This window comes from Mustelus asterias, chromosome 17 (genome assembly GCF_964213995.1).
Source record: "Mustelus asterias chromosome 17, sMusAst1.hap1.1, whole genome shotgun sequence".
Classification (NCBI taxonomy): Eukaryota; Metazoa; Chordata; class Chondrichthyes; order Carcharhiniformes; family Triakidae; genus Mustelus; species Mustelus asterias.
The window spans coordinates 34,131,562-34,156,416 of NC_135817.1; the positions used below are offsets into that span (position 1 = coordinate 34,131,562).

The window sequence follows — 24,855 nt, forward strand, 5'->3', positions numbered from 1 at the left end:
GCTCAGATTCAACTGGAGTATTTTGTCCATTTCTAGGCACTGCACTTTAGGATAGATGTGATGGCATTAGAGAAGGTGCAGAACAGATTTAAGACACTGGTCCCAGGGCTGGAGAACTTCAGTTACATAAATAGATTGGAGAATCTGGAACAAAAATAGAAAATGTTGGAAAATCTCAGCAGGGCTGACAGCTTCTGTGGGGAGAGAATAGAGTTTTCCTCTGTTCTATAATTATAAAATTGCATAATTGTAGCTTGGCAATTTTGCAAGGACAGTGCAATCTGTCTGTGTGGCTGCAGAGCTCTGTGGAAATCTGGCCACTTACATTAAGAGTGATGGCTTAATTTTGTGCGTTTTGTATGGGTTGTATTTCTGTAGACCTTTGATGTCACAAAATCCCCTGAGACATGACACAGAGTTGAACAAAAGAACTGAGCACTAAGCCCAAGGAAGAGTTTTTGGGAGGGGTTTAACCAAAGGCTTAGCCAAAGAGGAAGGTTTTGAGGAGAATTGTAAAGAAACACAGACATGGAGATATTGAGGAAAACAATCCCTGGACTTGAACTGGACTTGACGCAGAGCAAGATATGGCCAGCAGTGCTTTGACTGAGCTGATGTTTACAGAGGACATTGGAAGCAGTTCAGAGAAGGTATTTCAGATTAATAACTGAAATAGGTGGGTTGTCTTCTGAGGAAAGCTTGGACAGGCCAGGCTTGTAATAGATGATTGATTGAAACATTTTGGCCGGAACTTTCCGGCTGTTCCTGTCAGTGGGATCTTCTGGTCCCACCGATGGTTCTCCCCCTCCACGGGCTTGGAGTGCAGTCAGTGGAAAATCCCATTGATAGCAGCAGGGGTCTTGGCAGGGTGGATGTTGCGAGGAAGTTTCCTCTTGTGAGAGCACCCAGAACTGGGGTCACTGTATTAAAATTAAGGGGTCGCCCATTTGCAACAGAGATGAGGCAAACCATTTTCTCTGAGGGTCATGAGTCTTTGGAACTCTCTTTCTGAAAAGCTGATGGGAACAGTGTCTCTGAATACTTTAAAGACAGAGTGGATAGATTCTTGGCAAACAAGGGGGTGATAGGTTATCGGGTGTAGGTGGGATGCTGATCTGAGGTTGCTATCAGATCAGCCATAATCTTATTACATGGCAGAGTAGGCTCGAGGGGCTGAATGGCCTACTCCTGCTCCTTGTCCTTATGTATGAAAGCTGGGAGACCACCAGGAAGAGCATCGAATAATCAAAAAATAAAAGTAAAGTACTGCAGATGCTGGAATCTGAAACAAAAACAGAAAATGCTGGAAAATCTCAGTAGGTCTGACAGCATCGGTGGAGAGAGTATAGAGCCAACGTTTCGAGTCTGGATAACCCTTCCTCAGAGCAGATCAGAATAATTAAGTCTGAGAGTGACCAAAGCATGAATGTGGTTATAGTGGCAGAAGGGCTGGGGTAGGAACAGAAGTGGTAATGTTCTGCAAGTGCATCTGTGGTAAAGAGTGTATGGAATCAGAAGCTCAGGTTGGATTTGATTCAGAGGCTGAGGTTGTGAATTATTGAAGCCAACCTCGGATAGTTGCTGGAGATGGGAATGAATTCAGTGGCAGGTATACAGAGTTTATTGTGTCTCACCTTCCTGCCGAACTATCATATGATTGTTCACCATGTATAAGTTTGTGCTCTGCTCCACAACTGCACCTATAAATGGCTGGAGGACTTTGTCAGTTAAGTGCCTTTTCCCTAGAACTTTCCATAATAGAGCAAATTTGCTCAGCCCTCAGCTGCAGTCACAAACTTTCCAACATTAAATATTGGTAAAATGATTAATTCTTAAGTTTGACAAATTGTACAGAATTTCCTACTGCTAATGGAAAGGATTGTGCACAAACAGTTTGAAGCAAAATTGATATGAAATACTAGATTATCATTCTATCAAACATACACTTGAATGATTGCACGCATACTTTGCGTGGTAAGGATAATTTCTAAGGTCTTTTAAGATGGAGTGCTTGAATATACTGGTGAACTTGGAACCACTGCTCCTCATACAATTATTCACTGAACTATTTTACATTCATAAGTTGAGACTTTTTGAAGAGTCAAACAGAAAATGTCATCAAAAAATGTATTTTTTGTCCATTTCTCTTGAGACATCTTGTTGAGACATTTTTGACTTCGACAAGGTTATTTCAGATCTTCATTTAATGAGGCTTGGAAAATGGCCATAATAGACCCATGTTTAAAATGGGATGCAGAGCTAATTTGAGACCAATTAGCGGAACATGTGTGATGATGAAAATTTTACAGAGAAAAGGTTTTAAGGGAAGAAATTCAACGTTGACATGCCCATTTTTCATGAAACGAGGGTCCAAAATCAGGTCACAAATTTCAATGCCCAATTGATTCCACATTTCATGCAAAATTGAATTTCAATTGCCCAGACACCTTCTGTAATAAGCAGCAGACTGATATTATTCGTAAAATCAGGATTTTGCTTTATTTGTGGGACTCCGGTGTGTAATTAGACAGCAACTATTCCTTTAGTTCTTCAGGGACTATCTTGCAATTAATTCATGAGGTTTGGGAATTGCTGGAAAGATCAGCATTTATTGTGCATCCCTAATTGCCCGTGAGAAGGTGATGGTGTGCTGCTTGCTTGACCTGCTGCAGTCCATGTGGTAAATGTACTTCCACAGTGCTGTTTAGTAGAGACCTCCAAAATTTACACCTGACAGCAATAAAGAAATGATAATACATTTCCAAGTCAGGATGGTATATGGATTATGAAAATTGAAGCTGAAGATGCCTCAAGCATCTTTACCACTGGACTGCTAGTGGCCGGTGCAAAAAAGCCCAAATACTTGTGGAGTCTGAAGTGCTCCTGTGACTCCACAAGACACAGATCAGAGCACTGAATGATCACTCCATTGACTTGCCACCAGTTTCAAATGAAATTTTTAGTTCTTTACCTTAGTCTTTAGGATGAAATTAGCACCGTATCCAGAAAAAAGATAAAGTGATTAGAAGTAACCAGCATGGATTTCAAAAGAGGTGATCATGCTTGCCAAACATTATAAAACAGTTTATAAAGGGAAACATGTGATAGATGGGGAAAGTGCAGTAAATGTTGCTTACGCAGATAGTGGGGAAGCTTTTGGCAAGATGATCAAATGGGATATTACGAAAGGAGATTAAGGGATATGGACGGAGGACAGGAAACTGAGTAGAACAATGATCTTGGAATCAATCAATAGCTCATATCAAGATTTCCCCTTGGATTGAACAAGGTCCTTTTCACTTTGTCATTATTTCAGCTAAAGTCTCTTTGAATTATGATTGACAAAACAGCTGCAATTATGCCCTATGATATAACCAGAAATAAACCAAAGGTGACAATGTAGTTTACATCTAAACCTTAACAAACAAGACTAAGATGTTATTCATCAATCGTATATGGAAGAGGAGATTTCCAACTGTCTTAGAAAATTTACTGTTGACAATGAGTTCATGTTGTCCGGTGGCATTGATAAAGGAATCTCTGGCGATGAAGCAAAGTAGCTAGAGAATGCTAAGTTAACTTTATTGTGGATAATGGTACGGCAAGGCACATGGTAAAGATAATATGACATACCTATCCATTAGCAATGTAAAAATGCAAAATGATTTAGTGATTAATACACATTCAGTGAAAGTCGTTGGGCGAGATTTTCTCCGATATCGGCAAAGGCTGATTTCAGGCGGGAAAAGTGGCCAACAGCAATGGCAGCTTTTTCTGCCATGTAGTGTGGCATGTGGAAGAAACAAATTGCAAGTTCCACAATGTATTGCGAGCAGGTGGCCTCTGATTGGCCCGTCCCGCCATAAAATCAATGCTTTAACAATCCAAGCACCATTTTTAAGGGCCAACCCAGCGCATAGCTGGCAAACCAGGAAACAATATTCACCCAGGTGCACCATCCTGACATCAAGCTGACAGGACCTTCTCCCTCCTGCACACTTCACTCACTTCCAAGCTCCCATCAGAGTACCATTCATCAAGTGCACACCTTCTGAGACTAGTCGTGATTTGACCCATTCTGACATCATGCCTTCTTGGATAGGTGTTTGGATATGAGGGTATGTTTCCAGCGTAATGGCCTGATAATGATATTTTATTTCATTACAATGATGTTCCTGGTGTTGAACAGCGGGAAACGCGGCCCACCACTGACAGAGGGGACAATCACTTCCTGATTTTATGTCGATGTGAAATGCGATTTTGACCTCCTTGTGATATTTTATGCACTTGTCGCCAAACCCGCCCAATGCAAACGGGAGTGGAAAATTCTGGCCGTTGTGAAGCTTTTGTTAATTAACCAAATCAAGGATGTATCTTAAGAGTATTTGATTATAAATTAAATCATGTCATCCTAATGTACATATCATTAGTAGGTTCATATTTGGTACATTATGTGATTTTAGCTGCTTAACACTCATGCCTATTTCCTGTATCAAGGGTGACTAGATCACCAATGGTTTCTTAGGGTTTTTTTGTGCATCAGCTGGTGACAGATTGGCTTAATAGGATACTGTATTTTCATTAAGTTCAAATTATGCAGAGATTCACACAGAAGTTAATTTATTTTTAGTAGAGAAAAGACGACAGAAACCCAAAACTGATCCAAGTCTTAAAATGCTGAAAGGCATGGATAATGTAGATGTGAGCACATTGTTTCATTTAGCAGTGTGTCTACAGCAGTAGAGGACATAGGTTTAAAATTAACATGCCTCAAGAGAGACGAGAGATTAACAGAATTTCCATCCACTGACAACAGTAATGCTTATTTGAAACAGACTTGCAACAAAAGCGGTTAATTAAATCCTTCAGTTATGAAAAAAAACTGGTTAAGAATAGAACTTAAAGACCTAGATCATCAAGTACATCATTGAAAGGGATGTATTCTGTGCTCTTAAGACCATAGAATGTCATCGGGGAAAGCTGGGCTGGAATACTAAGAGGTGTAGTTTAGATCAATTTTGGTGAACTATCTTTGAGGGCAGGCGAGTATATAACTGGCGTAGAGCATATTGTTTATATTCTATGGAAGGATTTGTCTTGGTTGCATGAATAGCCTTTTTCATTCCATCTTTCCTTATATGATTTTCTCATCTTGAAGTTGGTGAATTTTAGGTGAGAATTGAATTTGAAAAGCTGCTGAAAATATGTAATTGCTAGCATAATCAAGCCTAATTGAATTTGAAACAACTCCCTGCTTTATTCTGGTTCTGCTGAGAGGTGATAAGAAAGTAAAACTCACATTTACAGCAACTATGGCACATTCAAGATTTGTTGACAATGCCTATGCAGAGGGGTGTGAATCAGAATGTTCTACATACACTGGTTAGTAAGTCAGCATAAGCAAGCTGTTGGAGCATAGTGAGTGTGGAATGACTTCCGTGATCTGCAAAAGAGTCAACACCTTTAAATGGCTCTATTGATCACTTCAGAATGATGCATATTTTTAATCTATTTCTGTTTTAAGGAGACAGAAGAAGGAGTACAAGCCAAGCAGGCTGATGTGGAAGGCATATTGTTCAAGGCACAGCACTTCTGTAAGGAAAAACCCATCCCTCAACCATTGAAGGTAACACTCTCTTACATATATGGTTTAGTCTTAGAGATTTGGCAATTTCTAATGATTTATTTTAATTGTGTAACTTGGACAGCAAGATTTTATAAATTGAAATAAGACAGAGCAATCAGATCATAGTCATAATAACTGCCATAAAGATGAATAATTCAAATTTAATTCGAATTCAGTACTTGAATAACATATATGTTGTCTTTCGGGATGAATAAGTACATTTTCCCATGAGGTACATAAGGAGAAAATGAACTGAGGAACAAAAATAATCTAGGTTGATGCGCTTATAAAACAAAATATTCCATTCTTCTTATTTCTGGAGAAGTTTGTATTCTCCTTCTTTCAGTCGTTAACAAAACTCAAATTGCTATTTCTTTTAACAGCCTGCAATAAAATGTCAGACACAAACTGCAAAGTTTGAGTGAATAATTGGGGTGCAAAAAATAGCAAAAGCAGTTCAAGTATTTTTTTTAAGAAAAGCAGCTGGGTGAGTATCTGGTTGGGAGCAGGATTTGCACAGACTGCAGTAAGAAGATACAAATAATGACAGACTGGAAAACACCTTCTGATTCACCCAACCTATCATACACAATAACAATGCATTATGTATCACGATATAGATGTTGCACACCCAGTATGAAAGTTATGTTATCTCTTGGAAACATGAGAAACAAAGTAAAATCCAGACCAATTGAGGGAAGGAGGGATAGTGGAAAATTCTTCTCTGATCCCCTTAGATGTTCAAAATTAGCCTAAGAGATTACTCTGGACCTGATTAGTCTTAGACAATTCATTTATCTATTGTACGATACAATCTCTGCTCCAGCCAGAAAACAAGTCCAATTCTATCTTGAAGGTGATCAGATACTCCCAAGAACGTAGTGCTGCTGGGCAGGAAAGAATTGCTGTTTGGAGATTGTCGGCTGCAGTTGAATCGAGATCATGGGCGGGACTTTATGGTTTTGCTTGTCCCAAAACTGTAAAATCCTGCCCAAGGTCAATGCACCTTTCCATGGTCAGCCTCTCGCCCGGGAGGTAAAAATCCAGCCTTAAAGTTTTAATACAGAAATTCTCTTAAGAGATTAAATGGGAAATTGGAATGCCCAGTAGGGCATATCTAGAGATTATTTGTTGTTTGGAATGTAGACATCTATGGAAATTAGAGGTGTATGTAACAAGAGCAACACAGTAATCATAGAGGACTTCAATCCACTTGTATACTTGGTAAACTAATTTAGCACTAATGCTGTGGAGGGCAAATTCCTGGAATGTATACAAGATGGTTTTCTAGAATAGTTTGTTGAGGAACCAACGAAGGAACAGGCCATTTTAGATCTAGTATCATGCAATGAGAAAGGGCTAATTAATAATCTGCTTGTAAAGGAGTCTTTAGGGAAAGTGATCATCGTATGTCAGAATTTTATATTAAGTTTCAAGTGATGTAGTTCAATCTGAAACTAGCATCTTAAATCTAAACAAAGGAAAATACAAATGTATGAGGGGCAAGTTGGCAGTGGTAGTTTGGGAAACTAAACATTATGATGGTAGAGAGGCAGTGACTAGCTTTTAAGAAATAATTCCATGGTTTGCTACAAATGTACAAACCTTTGAGGCAGAAAGACCGAACAGGAAAAAGGATTCAACAATGCCCCTCATACATTTGTATTTTCCTTTGTTTAGATTTAAGATGCGAGTTTCAGATTGAACTACATCACTTTAAACTTAATATAAAATTCTGACATACAATGGTCACTTTCCCTAAACACTCCTTTACAAGCAGCTAACAAGAGAAGATAAAGATTGCATTAGATCAAAGAAAGAGGCTTGTAAAGTTGTCCAAAAAAAGTAGCAAGATTGAGGCAAAAACAGAAAATGCTGGAAAATCTCAGCAGGTCTGACAGCATTGGTCTGGATGACCCTTCATCAGAGCTGGGGTATTGCTGAAAGTTTTGGTCTCCTTACCGAAGGTGGGGTATACTTGCCAAAAAGGGAGTGTAACAAAGATTCATCAGACTGATTCCTGGGTTGGAAGGATTCTCCTATGAAGAAATATTGAGGATACTTGGACTGTATCCTCTAGAGTTTTGAAGAATGAGAGACAATCACATTGAAATATATAAACTTCTTACAGGCTCAACACGGTGGATGCAGAAGGGATGTTTCCTCATGTTGGGTTGTCTGGAGCCAGGGGGCACATTCTCAGAATAAGAAGTAGGCTGTTTAGGACTGAGATGAGGAGAAATTTTCTCACTCAAAGGGTTATTAATCTTTGGAATTCTCTGCCCCAGAGGACTGAGGGGGCTTAATCATTGAGGTAATGGATGTTTAGATATTAACGCGTCAAGGGGCATAGGGATGGTGCGAGAAAATGGCTTTGAGACAGAAGATCATCCATGATCCAACTGAATGGCAGAGCAAGCTTGAGGGGCTGAATGGCCCTACTCCTTCTCCTCCTATTTCCTATGTGTGGGGCCTCTTATGAATTATGCAACATTATGTTTTACTTTGGTTTTATGAGAGCTGCAGGATGAATTCACTGTTACAATAAATAACTTGGATTTATATTTGCCTTTCACAGCCTTTCCAAGTGCTTCATATCAATTGAATATTTTTGAAGTGTGTTTGCCGTTCTAATGTATGAAATGCGACAGCTAATTGGTACACAGCAAGCTCCCACAGCAATGAAATAAATAACCTGATAATACACTTGTAGTTTTTGTGTGACTGCGTTAAAATTATTATTTCATTTGATCTGCATAAATTACATAGAAACATAGAAAATCGAAGCAGGAGGAGGCCATTAGGCCCTATGAGCCTGCTCCACTATTTATTTTGATCATGGCTGATCATCAAAATCAATATCCTGTTCCCACCTTTCCCCCAAATCCCTTGATTCCTTCAATTCCAAGAGCTATGTCTAATTCCTTCTTGAAATCACAATGTTTTGGCCTCAACTACTTTCTGTGGTAGTGAATTCCACACACTAACCACTCTGGGTGAAAAAACTTCTCCTCACCACAGTCCTAAAAGGTTTACCCCTTAACCTCAGACTATGACCCCTAGTTCTGGACTCCCCCTTATTAACTTAATAGAAAAATGTTAGACACAACATTTCACAAAAAATATAATTTGATAAATTCATTATCAACTTACAATTTTGAAGCCATTAATTGACATCAGCACAAGAAGCAGATAAATGCATTAATTGATTACTAGAACAAAAAATGGCTTTGATAAACTATGGTTTTAATGCTGCTACATACCTATTACTGTAGAGCAGGTATATGGACTTGGTGACAACACGGAGTTATTAAGTAAGGAATTACATTTATGTACTTAGCATACGTATTGTGATTCAAGACCATTGCCAGTCTTCACCTGCATCTATTATAACTGAACTTTTGAAACCAGCCTTAAGAGATGTTTATCATACTATACAGTATGCTAAGTGTCAGTCATAACCGAAACAGTACTTTCAAATGCCATGAATGTACTGTGCTCAAATTAAGCAGTCTTCACAAAAATAATTTTGAAGCATATTATGTTGAGCTATTTTACTTCAGAATATTTAAATACTTTGCCTTGTTACAATCTTACTGGTAGGATGGTAGAAAGGAAGATAATGTTCATCCCTCTAGCGCCATAAAAACAAATTGCCTGGTTATTTTTCCCTTTGCTGCTTGTGGGATCTTGCTATGCATAAATTGACTTGCCATTCTTCCCTATTTTACAATAGTGACAATGCTTCAAAAGTCCTGAATTGGCTGTTGAGAACTTGAAATGCTCCAAGGATGTGAAAGTCTCTAAATAAATGACGGTTGTTATTCTTTAGTACTGACTATGGATAGGATTTTCTGGCATTCTGCCTGCCATCAGGTCTTACCGAATGTCATTGGAGCTTTGGCTGGCCTGCTACATTCCCAGTGGCGGGTCCTGCCATGACTGGGCTGGAAAATCCTGGCCTATGTTGCATGACTAATCAGATGTAATCTAATTTATGCCATAATTTATATATATAGGTTATAACATTTTCACAGGAACTCGCTGATTAATTATCTCAAACAATAGCATAAAGTTTCAGGATAGCTACTTCTAAAAACATACTTAGATATGGTTAAAAGATATGTTCATAAGATTGTAATAAATAGGAACAGGCATAGACCATTCAGCTTCTTAAGCCTACTTCACCATTCAGTAAGAGTGTAGTTGATCTGTTTACCTCCAATTTCCTGACATCCCCTCATATTCCTTGAACCCCAATGAACCAGCCTCCACTTGAGAGAATTCCAGAGACTAACAACCCTCAGTGAGAAGAAATTCTTCCTCGTCTCCATCTTAAATGGGTGACTTCCTAATTTTAAACTGAGCCCTCAAGTTCTAGGTTCCCCGAGGAAGGAAAACATCCCATCAGCATCTAAAATAAGTAAAATATTGCAGATGCTGGAATCTGAAACAAGAACAGAATATCCCCCATTTTTGAATAGAGATGTACATTTTGTCATTTTTCAATCTACTGGGATCTTTCTGGAATCTAGGAACAGCTGTTCTGAAGTTTTTATACCATGGAGTGCTTCCTGACTCTATTGTCTTACGTATCATCTATGATCAAAGGTGATTGCTCCTTCTTAGTTAGCGTCTACTTTGAGATCATCATGCATGCCACACTGTAAATCAGTGCAGGATCAGCTTGTTATTAGGTAAATTAATCTTCCTGTCACCTCCAACCAATTGGAAGCAGCTGTTTGTTGCCATTTTCCTGTAGAGATGTTTCACAATTGCTCTTGAACAGCTGCAACAGATTATGCCAAATGCTACTTCTGTCAGGAACAGAGATTTCAATTAATTAAAAAAATTAGTATTTCACAAATACCATTTAAAAACCTCTAACTAAAGATTTTTTAAAAAGTAAGCAAGGAATAATGTATAAAATGTCTACAGTTATGCTAATGCCCTCCTCTTGTACACGAGGGCTCTACTCAGCAATTTAGTTAATTACCACCAACATACTGATAAACATAATGATGTGATTATGATAAATCATAAAAGCTTTCACTCATTATAACCCTTCAGCCTTTGCACAATAAAAGGATATATTAATTCCTCTTTCAGAATTCAGTCACTTTTTTTTCTTTGACTATGTGGAAGGCACTTGAGCTTTGGTCTACCCTACTTTTCACAATTTCTAAGGAATAGCCTACCTCCAAGATAGATATCCTGGTGTTTTACCACTTGGAAATTGCTAGCGCTCATCTTCGAAATGTTTCCACGTGTACATTTGACGTTAGGAAGAGAAGATCTCGAAACACCGAGGAGGTTAACATATATCGAAGCATACTGACCCATTCCAATATGATAAAAAATCTCCCACCTATAAATTCACTGCGATACTGTTCAAGCTGAAAGAGAAATATCAAAGGGCAAAACTGCAAATGGTGGAAATCTGAAAAAAGAAGTGAAAATTCGAGAAATAACACAACGCCTGGAGAGAGTAAAAGCAGGTTATAATATTTTGCACCTGTATCCTTCAGGTCAAGGCTCTAGTTGTCTTCAGCCATAGTCTATGGAGAGTTAATATTAATATGTAATGCATTAGTATTCGTGCTGGTCTGGTATACTACTCTTATCAATCAAAAAATCCTAATGTAAAAAATAAGTTGCCTGACTTGAGTGTTGTCATTGTTATATTGGTGTTCAGCTCATTTCAAGTTCCAATGCCATGTATTTTCTTGCCGGCAAAGAAATAGACAACACTGAAGAACCTGATAAAATTACCATCAGTAACCATAGAGTGCCTGTTAACATTTCACAGTGGTTTCTGTGCACAGTCAGCAGTTCATTCATATGGCTGATGATGTCTTACAGACACAATCATTACTTAGAGCTGTTTGTACTATCCCTGTGTACACGTCTGTACCCAAACTGCTCAGCAAGATAATGCTGGTGCTCTGCTACTAAAGAACCTGATTGAAATCAGCCCTTTGTTGATTTTTACCATTTAGAGGCAGAATGCCCCATGAGTAATTGCTATGGACAAGAAAACAAGGGGTCAATAATTCTCTGCCATTTACCATCTCATCAGATGATGGCTGAATAGACAACATTTTTGGTAGCCTTATTGTGATATGGGGAAAAGAGCTGGTAGAATTTTGTCTGAATCCTCTGGGTGGTGAAGGCGCAAAGGTACCCTCTGTTATTGAGTCTATCTTGGGAAAACCAGAGTTCTTACAACTTTTGAATCAGTGGTTACCTCAGAAAATATATTTGCCATGCTTAGATAATTTTAAAATCATTTTTAATTAATTTTAATGATTCAGAATAAGTGAAAAACAAGTGATTTGTCCATTTTTACTTGCTATTTGCCATTGTTATTACTGTAAATAAAGGAGCATTTGAACACGAGAATCTATGTGCCAGCTCATTTAGGTTTATGTTTTTGCTTAAATTATTTTAGGGAAAAATTGAAGACCTAAATTCTAACTGGAAGAAGATTAACATTTTGCTGAACGAGCTGAAACAAAGGCATCAACCTGGTGTTGGTAAGTGAAATGCTACATTGATGTCCCAGGATGGTACTTATTAATAATTGGATGATCTTTTAATTCTCCATAATCATTAAGGCTCTTGTTGAGCTCTAGTGCTCATAGATTTATTAAGAATGTTTTACTTATAATTATGTCAGATGATTGGAAAATCAAATGGGTTGCAATTCTGAGCTTAGCCTCCACATTGATCAGCCCTCCAAATCCAAATCTATCTTACAATAGTACACATTTACAACGTGGTTCTCTACATGTTTCTGATCAAAATGCCCTAATTAAGGCATGTCCAGCGTGGCCTGATTACAACTTGTTCACATGCAATATTCCGTTTCTGAACTACCAGTGAATCACAGAATAACAAGAATTGTAACAACGCAGGAGGCTATTCGGCCCATCATGTCTGCACTGGCTCGCCAAATGAACAATTTATCAAGTACCATTCTCCTGCCTTCTCCCCATAACCCTACACATTCTACCTTTTCAGATAACAGTCTAATTACCTTTTGAATGCTTCGATTGAACCTGCATCCACCATACTCCCAGGTAGTGCATTCCACACCTTAATTACGCACTACCTGAAAAGGTGTTTTTTCTCATATTGCTTTTGTTTTTTTTTAGCCAATTCGTTTAAATATGTGCTGTTTTTTTGATCCTTTCATAAGTGGGAACATTTCTCCAAGAAAAGAAAACCCTACCTTCTCCAGCCTATCTTCATAATCCTCATCCTTGGAGACATTTTTAATAATCTTTTCTGTATTCATTCCAATGCTTCCATATCCTTCCTAAAGTGTACCACTCAGAACTGGACACAATACTTCAGTTGAGGCCGAACTAGTGTCTTGTACAAGTTTAACATAACCTTCTTGTGCTTGTATTCTATAGTCCACAACTTCAGATTTCCAGGCCATCATACCCGAGAGGTACCTAAAGATACACTGGAGAAGCCCTGAAGGTCCCCACATAAGGATTGCATGGAAAATGTTCAAACTTCTGTTGGACAATTACTCTGCACTGGGAACCATCTGATACTCTGATTTAAACACAGTCTTCAGATGCTTCCTGGGTCTGACCCAGGATACGTTAGAACCACCCCACCAATCCCCTGGATTACACCCCCAATCCCTTGACTACTACTCCCATCCTCTGACTGTCCCCCCATTGACGACCACCTAACTGGTGGTCTGGGGACTACCTAACTCCCCCCTTGCCAGGGACCACCCGACTGCACAGCTGACCATCCTGCCTACCACCCCACACTGAAAAGTGGACACCCCCAACTAATCACTACACCCCCCACCGATCGCCTTGCCGCTGATCACCCCATCCACTGACCAGCCACTCCTCCAACTTGTTCATGTGTCCTTTTGAAGTTCTACACAATTTCTCACAATTCACAATGCATCTAAGTTTCATTACATCTGCAAATTTTGAAATCAGCATTCTGTTTCCTGTCTTCAGCCAATTTTGTATTAATGTTGCTACTTCCCTTTTGTTCCATGAACTCTAATTTTTGCTCAAAAGTCTGTTGTGGGGTACTGTATCAAATGCCCTTTGAAAGTCTAATCCTGGAACTATATAAAACGTTAGGTAGGTCACAGCTTGAGTACTTGTGCAGTTCTGGTCACCTCATTACAGGAAGGATGTAATTGCACTGGAGAAGGTACAGAGGAAATTTACAATGAGGACTTTGCTAGGAATGGAGAATTGTGGCTAAAGGGAAATATTGAATAGGCTGGGGTTGTTATCTTGGAGCAGAGGAATCTGAGGGAAGATTTGATTGAGAAGTGCAAAATTGAGTGGATGGGAAAGACCTATTTACTTTAGCAGAGAGGTCAGTGATTGGTGGGGGCATAGGTTTAAATTGATTGGGAGAAAGATTAGAGGCAAGATGAGAATTTTTTTTCATCAAGAGGGTTGTGTGGCTTGCAACTCACTGCCTAAAATAGTAGAATCCCTACAGTGCAGAAGGAGGTCATTTGGCCCATCGAGTCTGCACCGACCAAAATCCCACCCAGCTCCTATCCCCGTAGCCCCATGTATTTACCCTGCTAGTCTCCCTGACTCAAAGGGCAATTTAGCATGGTCAATCACCTTAACCCACACATCTTTGGACAGTAGAAGGAAACCGGAGCACCCGGAGGAAAACCACGCAGATACGAGGAGAATGTGTAAACTCCACACAGAGAGACTCAAGCCGGGAATCGAACCCGGGTCCCTGGTGCTGTGAGGCAGCAGTGCTTGCCACTGGGCTGCCTGAAAGGGTAGGAGAGGCAGAAACCCTCAACTCATTTAAAAGGTGTCTGGATATGCACCTCAAATTCCATAACTTGTAGGGCTATGGACCAAATGTTGGAAAGTGGGATTTGACTGGGTGGCTCATTTTTTAGGCAGTGCAGACATGATGGGCCAAGTGGCCTTTTTCTGTGCTGCATAATTTCTATGATTCTAAGTTCCGCCACCACCAATATTAAAGCGAGTGACTTATGTTGCTGCGGCAGCATAGTCGGCAAAAGACGAGTCTTCATGAGAAACCCCATTGATTTCAACTCCATTGATTAGCATGAAAGTGACTCAATCTTCAGTCATTCTGAAACTAGCTTTCTTAGCTTTACTAAAGTAAACAAGTTGCCCTCTTTCTTTCCTCCTTGTGGCCACCCGATCATACTTCAATTTGGTTCCAAGGACAGGTAACAAGCAGACCCATGAACAAATTATTTTTAAAGCTCAGAGTATAATTCTTGGTACATGGGATTTCTGTTCCTTCTCGAGGGATGATTCAGATGGAGAATTGAAACTTATACCTGAATCTTCGTGATAGCTTCTCCTTTACTAATGTCAGCATTCTACATTCTAACCCTTTGGACCCATTTCAGAACAACAACTTGCATTTCTGGAGCAGCTTTAACTTTGTAGAATATCGAAGGCATGTTGCATGTCTGTCTATATTTGCAAAGAGTATCCATATACCAAGGGATGAGGTGGAAAACCAAGCTCTTCAATAAGTCCAAAGAACAATTAGGCTGTTAAACTTAATTAAATATATTGCTGCAATTAGATGTGGCAGTAGAACATTCTTCTATTACATCATCTACTACGTTAGTCAAGTAGTTTAGAGGAAGTCTTTTATATGATTGCTTTTTTGTTATTCAATTAAAGAAACAGGAAAGTAGTTAGGGTGGAGGTGTATCCCCAATATCAATTTATTCAGAATGCCCAGCTCATTAGCCTGATTTCCTGAATCTCGTCTAAGATCATGATCCTCACTTCAATCAGAGCGTTTTTCTTGAATTATTTTATGGGGTGTGAGGATCACGGTCAAGGCCAGCATTTCTTGCTCAGCCTCAATTGCTCTTGGGAAGGTGATGGTGAGCTTTATTGAACAGTGAAGGTAAACTTTTATGTAGTTTTCAGGTCAGGATACAATGTGGCTTGGAGGGGAACTTGCAGGTGATGATGTTCCCCTGCATCAATTGCCCTCTTCCTTCTGGGTGGTAGAGGTCGCAGGTTTTGAAAGTGCTCCTCAGGGCGGTTTGGCGAGTTGCTGCAATGCATCATATATAGTACACACTGCAACTACTGTGCATTGATAGTGGAGGAAGTGAATGTTCAAGTTGGTGGATGCAGTAACAATTAAGTGTGCTATTTTGTCCTGAATGGTGTGTAGCTTCTTGAGCAGTAGTGGGCAACATTGGGGCCACATGCAGCACAGAAGACATTCTGTTGACCATTGCCCATGTGCAGAGTTGCCATATTCCTGTGATTTCTGCTTGTGTAGCTTTCTTTCCCTACCCGAATGACTGAAGTGATGCTCACTGAAGCAAGGGCAAGTGAAGTGAGGTGTATGCTGATTGCACACAATATTAAATGTGAGAGCCATGTGCTCCCTCTATGTCCAAAGTGTAAATATTTTTTTTTACCATTTGAAGTTGATGATTGTTCTATTAATACATAAATGATTATAAGCATTTTCTCTAACGTGTCATGAAATATTCTGCCTGTGTTTCATGTATTTAATCTTATTCATTGGGTCATGGTTAGTGAATAATCCTCATTTCAAACCTGTGGCCCACTAAGATGAGGGAGAATCTCCTATGCAGCAAACTTGCTAGGAGTGTTGGAACTGCACTAATCCAGAAAGTGGAGAGTATTCCATCACACTCCTGATGCATGCTTTGTAGCTGGTAGACAGGCTTTGAGTAGTCAGGAGGTGAGTTACTCGCTGCAGAATTCCCAGCTTCTGACCTGCTGTTGTAACTGCAGCTGTACAATAGCTCCAGTAGACTGCAGCCAAGGACACTGAAAAGCTGGAACCTTATTTGGATAAGATTTTTTAAAATATTAAGCAATAACTTTTGATCTTCAAAGTATTGTCTCTGGACTTTAAAACCACTTTAGCCCCATTTCAGCATGCTCCACGCTGCAAGACATCATTCCTTAACATTTCTGCCAGAAACTATTGCAGAAATTAATAATGAAAATTTGTGATGATGAAATAAACCTTTTGGGTCAGAATTTGGTGTAGCAGCACACATAGTCTTCTGTCATTAGTTAGACTTGCCTTTGCATGCTTCAGCTGAAGACATTTTTGCCCACAAAGTTGCCAATAATGTGAGTGGATAATGGTGAAATGGGGCATCTGGAACCTGAATGATATTTAAGAATTGGAAAATAAAGAACTGAAGGAGGGTGAATTCAATTCAAATCAGAAAGAGAAATAAACAGAAGGAAGGAAAGGTTCAAATAAGAGAGGTTAACGTTAACAAAAGTGTTAAAAATTTCAATATTTTGAATTTCCCCCAATTGCTGAAACCTGAAGTAAAGACATTCCACACTTGTAATAATTAATTTGTGGTTCCAGATTATATAATAATTAATAGCTATCACAAAATATATTTCTGCTTGCAAGGACATGCTTTAGAGCTTTGACAAGTTTAATATGCAGATAGAGCGAGTTCCTAATAAAAATGGAAAGGGTAAGGACACAAAGTCATTTTAACAAAATTAGCAATGGTGTAATGTAACTTGGACCAACAACTTTCAGATATTCCTACCTAAACACACATCTGCTCTCCTGAAATTGCTGCACCATTTATCCATAAATAATGGCGTGCCTTTAGCCTTGCCATTACTTTCACAGCTAATTCTCATCCCCTACTATTTATTGACCTTGTGTGTTTTTCCAAAATCCTATGGGGTATGTTTTGTTCTTCCATGAGCAACATCAATAGTAAACACAGTCCACTGAACCAATCATTAGAATGAGGAAAAGGAGAAATAAAATCAGAACTTTTCTGATCTGTAATTATCTTTAGTTATATTCAGAGAAAAGCAATCTCCATGTCTATTGCCGAAATAAACTTTATCATCAGATATTAACATTATTAAGCCTAAGAGTGCCACTCATGATTTGAGCACAAAGTCAAGACTGACATTCCAATACAATACTGAGGGAATGCTGAACCAACAGAGATTCTGGCTGGAATTTTACTGTTCCGCCTGACACGGGAATCGGAGCGGGCGAGGGGCAGACAATGGGAAGGTCTGTTGACCTCGGGTGGGATTTTACAGTTTCGGGACGAGCGAGGCCGTAAAATCCCACCCTCTATCTTTCAGATGAGATATTAAACCAAGACTGCCCTACCCCCCTCAGGTGGATGTAAAATATCCCACAGCACCATTTTAAAAAGGAAGGGATTTATCCCAAGTGTCCTGTCAATATTTATCCCTCAATCAACATCCGGGGGAAAAAATGACCTAGTCACCATGATAGTGCGACTTGTGGCAGCTCGCTGTGCGTAAATTGGCAGCTATGTTTCTGAAATAAGTCAGCAGAGGCCAGTATCCCTTCACCAGATTCCCTTTTATTTACAAGCTCTATTAAAGTTCATAGAGTGTAACAAGTTCTGAGTCAACATCCGGTGTGCCAGGAGACCTGACACTCCCAGTTATATATACAACAAAGACTCCCTGTTTGGACAAGCAATAAAGAGCTCAATCAGGAAGTTCATATACTAAGAAGCCAACCTCAATGGCCTCATTCAAGTCATTACAGTTTCCGACATTACAACAGTAACTATACTGCAGTAAAATGCTTTAGGATATGCTGTGGTCATATAAATGCAAATCTTTTTTATCGTCTACATTTTGACTCACTTTGATTTGGAATTTTGCCATTCAATCTTCGAAAGGTTTGAAATCCTCCTAACATTAATAATTTTCATCATTGAAAACTATATAAGCGTACCTTCACGATTTTCATTAATGTTTGCGATCCTTTCCTTCCATTTAAAATAACATTGATACTAACTTTTTCTTTTTTTAAGTTTCAATGCGATATGCATGTCTTTCTCCTCCTGAGGCAGCCCTCATTCAGGCCTCTGTCTGTCTACATTTGAACTGGATAGTAGGAGAGTTCATGGGTTGAATTGCCACTCAAATTTCTACCCTTCATCATGGCACACAGGATATGGTGTAAGGAACAGTTGGATGAACTATGACTTGCCAGTTTTGAGCAGATCAGAAGTCAGAATAGTCAGTGAGTAATTGTAAGATCATTTTATATCACATTTGAAACTCAACAGTTTCCAATGTATGAAATAATTACGGTTCAGAGACTGTGACTGCCACATAAGGAGCTAAAACTTACGGGTAGAAGAAAGGGAATGTGCCGCTTTCCCTTGTTTGGAAAAGGCTGCACTATTCCAGCTGCTCCCATTGTGACTGATCACCAGTGTCCAAATGGACTAAACATTGCTTCAACATTCATTTTACATCTATGAATTGACTGGAATGAATGTGGAATGGTAGGTGCATTAAGTTAGAAAATTAGGTAAGTGTTGCAGGACAACATTTTAAATATTGTATCGCAGTAATTTTAAGATAATTGCTTTCAAGAAAGTGTTTGAAATTGGGTTAGACATAATCTTGGAAATGGTTGGTTCTGACATTGGCTGACAAATGCTTAATGCATTTGTGTGAGATTCCTTTTGTCTGTAGTAACCTTTTTATTTTAAATGGGTTACTACCAATACTAAATCAGCAGGCACAGAAATGTCACATAGATATATTTAAATGAAAGCTTAATGCAATTATATAGCATTCATTTTGTTTGTTATTTTAGCACAGAGTAATAGCAATAGTGCTTTCTATGATCTGGAGTTTAATGATAAAGGAATAGTGTAGCTTCAAATCTGGATGCTGTGGATTTCCAAAGTTGATATTGACTTCAAATTGCAAACTAAAATAGAACAATCAGTACATTGAATGAATCCTGACTTGATGACCAGCAGTAGTTATTTTGTAAAGAAATAATTGCATGTAGTATTGTTAAATGGCTTTTTATGCATTTTGCTTAAATGAAAGTGACAGAAACAAATAGCAGCGTAAAGATGCACCACAGACAAATCAATACTGGTTGCTAAAGATCATTTCACAATTAGCTTTTTCTTGAAAATGCATTGGTTCATTATGTGAAAGTAGCACAGGAATAAGGAGTGTGTTACAGGCTACACTGTGTTCAAAAGGTAATAACCCCAACACCTAAGAATGAATAGTTTGTAGACTGAATTAATTTAATAAAATGCAGAATTCTTCCCCTGAATATTACAAAAGGAACGTGGAATCCATTCAAAAGTATTGGGGCTTTTGATGAGCATCATTATTAAAGTCATTGATATTAAAAGCAGCGGCAATAATTGGAATTGACTGTATCTGTGGGTGTATCTGCACCTCAGGGACTGCAGTAGTTCACAAAGGCAGCTCATCACCACCTTCTCAAGGGCAGCTAGGAATGGGCAATAAACGCTGGTCTAGCCAGTGCCGCCCACATCCCATAAATGAGTTTTTTAAAATAGAAAGGACAGAGTACAAGATTCCCTTGAATTTTCAGTTTGATAGTGTGCATTTACTTTGAGTTGAATCATTCGCATTTGATTAGAGGTTCTTTCAAGGTCAAGACTCAGTGTCGGGAGGATTTTTTTTCCCCAATTCCACTAACTTGAGACACAAGGTGGAAGACAAACTTAAGTAATAAAGCTTTCAGTTTCAATTTGCTACCTGCAAAATACATGAGCACTCTCCTGAGGTCATTGAGATTGTGCACTGTGGAATAGACTAGGATTGTGAATGAAATGGATTCAGGCTAAAATTTCAGTTTATTTCATAAGAATGGCACAGAGAATGGTTTGATATGAAGTATGCAATTTATCGCTGTGCTATGATTGTGGGGGAGGGAGTGCAGTCTTGCTATTCTTATTGCTGTTATTAGCCGATACTGACGAGATCTTAAGACTATCAGAAATCAATGATCTGTGACACTTTACTTACATAGAGGTTTTAGATCTTGGGCACAATTTCATTTGTGCTGTTAGAGTGCACCTTACAGCCAATATAGAGGAAGGTGTTAGAGTCAGTGTTCTAAACTTGTCTTATTAATTGGCAGATTCAAAGTATGCAACTGAAATATTTGTGTCTTAAATTGCATTTTCTGCTATGATTTTATTCCAGAACAGTTTCTTTTACTTTACAACAGGAGCAACTACCCTCACCTCTCCCCCCCTGCCTCCACACATGCACACTCTCACTCACTCACTCGCTTGCTCGCTCGCCCGCATTCTTGGTATCTTCAGTCACAATACTAAAACTATTTAAAGGAACAAAAGTCACAGATATTCTGCTTACAATCAAACCAGAGATTGACCTCTTCCCAAATTCCAATATGCAGGCATAAACCCAGCTACCTCACTCTACAGACGTTTGCTGATAACTCTGGGAATTTCCCTGGTACATTTCTAAAAAGAAAATCATGAGAGGTGGGTGCCACACGCGCCTAATTGTCCTTGAATTAAGTGGTTTGCCACTTATTCGGAGGGCAGTTAAGAGTCAATCACATTGTTGTGGGTCTGGAATCACATGTAGGCCAGAAGTAAAGATGACAGATTTCCTTCCCTAAAGGGCATTAGTGAACAATAGTTGCCATTGTCACCATTTGCGAGGCTAGATTTATATTCCCGATTTATTCATTTACTTTAAATTCCACCAGCTCCCATGGTGGGATTTGAATCCTTGTTGCCTGAGCGTTAGACTGAGCCTTTATATTACCTCAGACCACCATCTCTCCTCTAATCAGAAGATTTATAAAAACACACTCTTGACTTTTTCTTGTTGTTGAATAAATGTGCCATAGCATCATTTCTTTTTTAACAACTCATTAGATCATATAAGACTGTCTGTGTAAGCAGAACACCACATTTGTAGTGCTTCTTCATGGCTGTAAAATTGAACTGTTGAGGTCAGCGAAAACCAGGATATGACAATTTGCAAAGAAATCTCTTGGTCTACCATCAATACACTGTTTATGCACTTGTCAGAAATATCCATTTACACAGAGATAAGCGCTAAGAACTGCAACTGAGCTGACTTCAAGGGTTTGAAAAGTGAAAGTATTTTTAATTAGTCTGTAAGCAAAAGTCAGGAAAGGCTCTTGGTATTGATTGAGATGGGTGTTCCTTTTTAACATTCTGAGAGGTACCTTATTGACTGAATGTTGCTCTTTTGGGGAGTGAATATGTACATGAACTCGTGTCAAAGACGTAGCACTTATTTATATTTTTCTATGATCCCCTTTGTGATAACCCCCATGAGATCCATGGGGAATCACTGATTGATCTCCTTGTGGGGTTCGTTGAGTATAGGTTCCCCTGGTGGCCTGCCCAGCTGGAACTCATCACCTGAGCCTTTTATGAAGCAGGCCCCAGGAATGAACCTGCTGACCTGTAGTCCCAGGCAGGGACTAGGGTGTGTCTACCGTGGTAGTGATTTTACTTTGCAGTCTGTAAAAAGCTAAGCTCCTTTCCACATTCATGATCAGGAACAAGAATTTTTCAGACAGCCTTGCCTTTTAACAAATCCAGTAAGAGAGTGACGAGGCGATATTGAAAATGCTGCTGTTTGGGAAACTGGAAAGTTGTCCCAGTACGCCAAAAGAATGAGATATTTCTTCCAGGCCAATGGGATAGAAGAGGCCGACAACAAAAAGTCATTCTCTTGACTGCTTGTGGGGGCCCTGAAAATAACCTGTCCAGCAGCCCTAGATTCTCAATCTTTTGACGAATTGGTAAATATGGTATGAGACCACTATAACTCTAAACCATCTGTTATACTGCAACTAGACTCCCTGGGGAACCAGTCACCGAATTCTTAATGAGACTGCGGAAATTGGCGAACACTGAGTATGAGTCAGCACTTCCGGAAATGTTAAAAGATTGTTTACAATGGGAATTGATGATATTGTAACCCAAAAGAAGCTACTGACTGAACCAACTCTGGACCTCAATAAAGCCATAGAACTGGCCTTTTCCTAAGGATAAAGAGGTCTAGAAGCTTCAGGCATCCATTTACAGTACCATCCTCTGCCTTGGGTGACCCACACATCACAGAATCAAGTCTCCAGTGGACAGTGCTCATTTCTCTCACTTGCTGCCAAGAAAGGGCAATTGGGGTCAGAGGCTGCGAGATTCCAGAACTAGACGGGAAGTCTCTCCACAATACAGTGAGGAGCAAGCACATCTGTGCTGCATTTGAAGTCATGGGGTCCACCTCAAACAGGGCTACCAAAACAGGCAAAATGCATACCACCCAGGCTGAAGATGCAAAGGAACATTTGGAGAGTTATGAGGAGGTCTTATGGCAATTTTCTGATGCTGGCGTCCAATTAAAATGAGAAAAATGTGCGTTCCAGGTCAATGAGGTAATGTACCACCAAGCAATTCCAAGTATGGACCCAAAAGAACCCTATGTTGGTGAAACTACATCACGTCATCCTAAGTGGTGGACCACAAGAGCATCCTATGGAGAATTTAAAACCTTATCTCTGTAAATATCAGGAATTGGGTATAGATGTTGGCATCATCTTGTTGAGAGACCGGGTGGTTGTCCCACGTCCAGGCCAGTGACCAATACTTCAAGAATTGCACAGTAGCTACCCAAGAATTTCTAAGATGAAATTGCTGGCAAGGAGCTATATCTGATGGCCTGGCATAGACAGTGATATTGAAAACCTGGCCAAGTTGCAAAACTTGCCAGAAAAACCAGAAGGCCTCAACAGCAGCCTCGTTGCACCCTTGGGAATGGCTGGGGAGACCCTTGGTGTGAGTACGTGCAGACTTTGCAGGGTTATTTATGGGCTCCATGTTTTTAATTCTCAGTGACGCCCATTCAAAATGAATTGACATGCACAGGTTGACCTCCATTACTTCTAAAACACCATAGAGAAATTCCATCAGTCTTTTAGTACACATGGTAGACTAAAGGTTCTCGTGACAGACAATTTACCAGCAGAGAGTTTCAGATTTTCATGTGTACGTATGGAGTAAGGCACATCTGTACGACATTCTACCACTCGTCCTCAAACGGCCTGGCTAAGTGGGTGGTCCAGACATTCAAAAGTGGCATGAAGAAACAAACCACAAGTTCTCTAGAAACTAAGCTCGTCTGTTTCCTTTTTAACTATAGACTATGCCACATGTGACGATGGGAATAGCTTCAGCGGAGCTATTGATGGGACGATGCCTTCGGACTAGGCTTAGCTTGACGTTCCCATATTTGGCTGGTTGAGTTAAAACAAGAAGTCCAAAGAAGGGGTCATGATGGTCAGAGACCAGGTAGAAACTTAAAACTGGGAGATATGGTCCACATGAGGAACTTCTGTCATCATCCGGGAGTTATTCTCGAGAAAGCAGGATCAGTGTCTTAAAAAGTGAAAAATAGGGAGAAGATCTTAAAGAAGCACATGGATCATCTCTGCCATAGGGAGCCCTCCACAGGCAACTGTTTCTATGGTTGCGCCACCATTGATGTCTTTCACAGTGTGTGAATGTCCCATAAAAACTCAGAAGCCAGTCACCTGGATGACGAAGATTCCAGCTTGGACATGGCGACAGAGGTGATGGACACCCAGTCAGAGGTTGCTAGCAAGCACGAGCCTCTTGTAGTGGCTCTTCAATGCTCTTCGCAGAAGAGGTACTCACCCATTCATTACATGCACCCGCACCCCCCCCCCCCCCCCCCCCCCCTCCCTGACAAGACTCTACAAGCGCTGATGAGGCCATATGCAAATAGATGGAGAAGGCCCCATCATTGTGGGAGCAAGGGGGTACTCTTGGACTTGGAAGGTGCCGGGGCGGAGGGGGTGATAACCCCCAGAAGGTCCATAGGGTATCACTGATTGATCTCCCTGTGGAGCTCATTGATTATGAGTTCCCCTGGTAACTAGCAGTGGCCTGCCCAGCTGTAATTCATTACCTGAGCCTGTTATAAGGCAGGCCCAGGGCTGCGCCTGTTGAACTGTTGTCCCAGGCAGGGACTAGTGTGTGTACACCATTGTGGTAGTTTTACTTTGCATTCTGCAATAAATTATGTTCATTTTCAGTTGGGGAAGGCAATGGCCTATTATCACTAGACTATTAATCAAGAAACTCAGCTTATGTTCTGGGGACCCAGGTTTGAATCCCGCCACGGCAGATGGTGAAATTTGAATTCAATGAAAAAGATCTGGAATTAAGAATCTACTAATGACCACGAAACCATTGTCAATTGTCAGAAAAATCCATCTGGTTCATTTATGTCCTTTAGGGAAGGAAATCTGCCATCATAACCTGGTCTGGCCTATATGTGACTCCAGAGCAATGTGGT

The 24,855-nt window shown here is 39.8% G+C and overlaps 1 protein-coding gene across 13 annotated transcripts in view; it reads left to right on the forward strand.

The window, feature by feature from the left end:
• LOC144506416 (dystrophin-like) overlaps nucleotides 1–24,855 on the forward strand; it is a 1,861,003-nt gene that overhangs the window by 1,400,832 nt on the left and 435,316 nt on the right. For all 13 annotated transcript variants that reach the window (XM_078232507.1, XM_078232503.1, XM_078232508.1 and 10 more), the window contains 2 exons: nucleotides 5,525–5,626; nucleotides 12,078–12,162. In XM_078232507.1, the coding sequence (XP_078088633.1) occupies nucleotides 5,525–5,626; nucleotides 12,078–12,162 (187 nt within the window). The remainder of the gene's footprint in view (nucleotides 1–5,524; nucleotides 5,627–12,077; nucleotides 12,163–24,855) is intronic.